The following is a 4,064-nucleotide window of genomic DNA, read 5'->3' as shown; positions in this document are numbered from 1 at the left end:
TCCCTGTTATTTGGGGGCTCTTTCACGTATCGCTGAACAACCTCTTGCACTCTATGGAGGGAGACGGTGTGTCAGGTCCAATGCTACCCACTTGTGAATATGCGTCCTCTGGAGTGCGCGGAAGTCCCGGCGGCGTCATGCGCTTCTCTTTCTGCCTGCGGTTGCAGAACCAGACCCTGACCACCTCTTTCTCCAGCTGCAGAGTGTCCGCCAAAGAGTTGATCTCCTGTGCGGAAGGTTTGGGACACTTGAGGAAGTGGCTCTCCAGTGCGCCTTTTACGCTCACCTCGATGGAAGTGCGCTTTTTCCTCTTCCTGCCCTGGGTGGCGATCTTATCGATGCTGGTCGAGCTCCCAGTGGTGGAATCAGCCTCTTCCAGCCATTTGTTCAGCAGAGGTTTCAGCTTGCACATGTTCTTAAAGCTCAGCTGAAGCGCCTCAAATCTGCAGATGGTGGTCTGTGAGAACACGTTGCCGTACAGAGTGCCCAGAGCTAAGCCCACGTCTGCCTGGGTGAAACCAAGCTTGATCCGTCGCTGTTTGAACTGTTTGGCGAAATGCTCCAAGTCATCGGACGTAGGGGTGTCCTCGTCTGAATGCGATTCGTGGCCCAGACCGTGTTGCTGGTGATGGTGCGTGTGATGATTATGATGGTGTTGGTGGTGATGGTGGCTGCCGTGGTCCAGCCGAGGTGATTCTCCGCGCACCAGCCCCGAGTGCATGAGGCTTTGCCCGGTGTGTGAGCTCAGCATCCCGTTGACTGTAAATCCTCCTGGCTGGGAGTAAATGAGGGACTGTTGCTGCTGCTGCTCCCCCTCAGTGATGCTGATGTGCGCAGTGGAGGTGCCTCCCCAACTTCCCGTGTGCGCCTGGTGAGGTCCTAGATGCGGAGACCTGTGGTGAAGGGAAGAACCCGAGTGGAGGTCGTCCCTGCCGGCGTTTCTCTTTACATCCTGTGGCTGGGAACTCGGGGGCCACGGAGAGCCGGTCTCCGCTACTGCCGCTGCAGCGGCGGCCGCTGCGGCTGCTGCATGAGGCAACGATGTCACCCACTGGTGGGCATGGCTTAGCATGTGCCCCCCGTTGCTTGCTACCATGGCTCCGTGCATGAAGTCGCTCTGCACCATCTTCACTGAAGGGTCCCCTCTGTATCCACTAGACACTGTGGTCACAGCGGTGCCGCCAGACTGCATACCACCACCCCTCCGGTCAGAGTGAAGGACCGGGCTGGATAAAATCCTGCTGCTGGCTAGGTATGGGCTTGAAGTGGCAGTTGCCATCCCCCAAATCATATATCTTTTATTTCTCTTTTCTTGTGTTTGAGTAAAAAAAAATTAAAATAGTCTTTGCTCTAATCCATAAATAAATTCTGTCTATTTCACTCTAAACGAGTTTTCTTTTCTTTTTCTTTTTTGCCCAATTAGTGGGGGGAAAGTGCCAAATCACTCCATTGAGACGTACATTATATTTTCAGTTAAGCAGCGTGCGCTTGCTGTAACCATTGTGGCAGAACATGCTCTCTTACGTATTCCTGTGCGGCAAAACGATAGTTTCACAACTTTTCTCTGTCCCGGGAGCTCCGGCGTGCGTAATCCACAGACTTAATGGTCGCCTATGAAAAAAACACAGCCTTCTTTGCACCGTGAAAACTGAAGAGTTGATACGCAGTCTGCTTGCCTATTCACATCTCTGATATAAACGCTTCGGGTTAGACTAAATGACTAAAAAAAAACCTTTAAAGCGTCTGCTGTCCTATCGGTTGTTTAGTTCACTGCATCTGCTCAACCCGGTGCGTCCTCTACAGAGCGAAGGAGACGAGCGTGTGTTTACGTTGTGCCAAGCCTGCGTATTCCTCTCGATTTCCATCCAATTACAACAGAAAGGCTCTCCAGAGCTCCCGCTGATTGGACGCACAGGCAGCGAGGAGTTGGTGTGTCTCACAGTTGAGCCTCGGGTGCACAGAGTTCTTCCTGAGGGAGAAAAAAAGCATCAATTTACTAGAAAATTACAATCAAGCCGAAAAAAATAGACCAAACATGGTTTGACTGCGCGCTAAAGTATAGCCTGTGAAGCATGTGAAGAAAAACAGGCTGGGAAGTCATCCAACAAAACAAACCTCTTCCTAGAACTAACAAAATAAAAGCGAAAATAATTATGCTTAACGTTATTATTATTATTATTATTATTATTATTATTATTATTATTATTATTATTATTATTATTATTATTATTATTATTATTTAAGCAGCTCTGAGTCACTTAAGTTGACAAAATAATATCCGTCACGTTTATCTCCGAGTATCACACAGAGCAGTCGAGGCTTGAATCAAGGATACTCAAGTCGGCTTTGGGAACACAGGGGGTTTGGACGCCACTTGCATCTTAATGCGTTCTCCCTTTCACATGGTAAAGCGAAGGCCACAGTGGCGTGACGCTCCGCACTGGCGAGCGCTAAAGCTGCACAAAACCTGCCAGCAGTTCCAAAACGAAGACAAAAAAACAATCCGGTTTCAGTGGGACGTTTCCATGCCGAGTCAGTTTATGGATGGGCTGTTAAATGAAGGTGTCGTTTGGGATTTTCTACCACGGGCTTCCTTCTTCACATTTACGGGCCTTGAGAGAGAAAGGCATCCACTGAGACACATGGTGGTTTGTGACTGGTAGAAGAGCCAGGTGCGGGCCAGTGAACCTCCGGCTAATTTGTGTTTTTCAGCAGATTTATCTTGGATTTTGTCCAAAAGGTAAACGACAAGTATTCACAGGACCCCATTCCCAAAGCAGCAACATAAACTGAGTTACAATATTTAAATTCGCCTTATGTTCAGCAGTCATGTGCCAAACTTTTCTGATTTCAGGATATACTAAATCGTTAAAAAAAAATCACGCATAGCAGTATAAAAAGGATAGTAAAAACTTTATCAGCTAAAGTAAATATGGGTAGAAGATTATATACTGATTAGGCTGTTGTGCACAGAAGTTCTGAAAGGAGAATTAAAACAAGGCAGATTCTGCTTATCATAAACTGACTGAGTGATGCACATATAGGATCATATAAACATTTAAGAAAAATGTAATTATTTTGTTAAATTGTGCATCATTTCACAAAATTAGCACCAAAACTGGTAAAACGGTGTAGGTGGGCAACAAGCCTTTAAGACTCCAGCAACCTCCTATTTAGTGGCAGAGAAAGCACAATAACACACTTATTCAGGCAATAACCCAACTTTCTATATCAGAGCAATTTTCTTAACAAAGTATTTTCAAGACCATAAATAATCAGATGTATTTGAATGCCAGATTGAGCAGTTTTTCTCTTAAACCTGTGTGTTTTTGTTGATATATTAATAAAGTAGCTAGTTTGAATCACAGCATTCAAGAGTAATCAGAGTACAGTTTTGTAATTATCTATCTATTCGGGGGGGTTAGGTAAGAACTGTTAATAGTTGCAAAATAACCTGTTTGATCTTCATAGATGTTTCCTTGCAGCCCGGTTTGCACTTTTCAAGTTGCTAAACTTTAAAAAAAAAAAAAAAAAAAGCACTAGAAAATGCAAATGTAAGAATGAGTCCTCATAATAATCCAAGTTGTGAATGTTTACTTTTTTGATAGATAGTAGAGGTGAAAGTGTTTTTCTGGCCTTTCCGAATAACTTAAGAGATACTTAAAAAATAAAGCCAAAAATTGTGCAAATCCCTGATACCCAAAATGTTTTGCCCAGTTGGACTTTTTTCCAAGCTTTACTTCCATCACATGTTTGCATGTGCTTTCAGGAATTTGTAATAAAAATAAAACGATAAACAATAGAAGATTCAGAAAAAAGCAGTGAGAGTACCAAACAAAAACACATGCTTGCACTTAATTATAAGGTTCTTCTTCAGTCAGAGCTTTTAAAATCAGTTTATTGTTGTCTCGTATTTGGTAAAACAGGAAAACAAGAGAAGCCGTGCAAAAGCACCACACTGCTTCACGTGTTTTGAGCCCACCAGCATAATGTAGAGAAAACCAGACGACTCAGGCAAGGCAGTAATGTTTTTCATGTGTTGTGCTGCCTGGTCACAGCACTGG

At 44.5% G+C, this 4,064-nt stretch overlaps 1 protein-coding gene across 1 annotated transcript; it reads right to left on the bottom strand.

Moving 5' to 3' along the window:
• On the bottom strand, window positions 1–1,780 carry pou3f3a (POU class 3 homeobox 3a). The gene has a single exon (XM_080903166.1). The coding sequence runs from the start codon at window positions 1,289–1,291 to the stop codon at window positions 23–25; it is 1,269 nt and encodes a 422-aa protein (XP_080759292.1). The 5' UTR covers window positions 1,292–1,780; the 3' UTR covers window positions 1–22.
• Between the last annotated feature and the right edge of the window lie 2,284 nt (window positions 1,781–4,064).

Source organism: Rhamphochromis sp. 'chilingali' (assembly GCF_963969265.1).
Source record: "Rhamphochromis sp. 'chilingali' genome assembly, chromosome: 14".
NCBI lineage: Eukaryota > Metazoa > Chordata > Actinopteri > Cichliformes > Cichlidae > Rhamphochromis > Rhamphochromis sp. 'chilingali'.
This window is presented reverse-complemented; position numbering and strand designations above follow the sequence as displayed.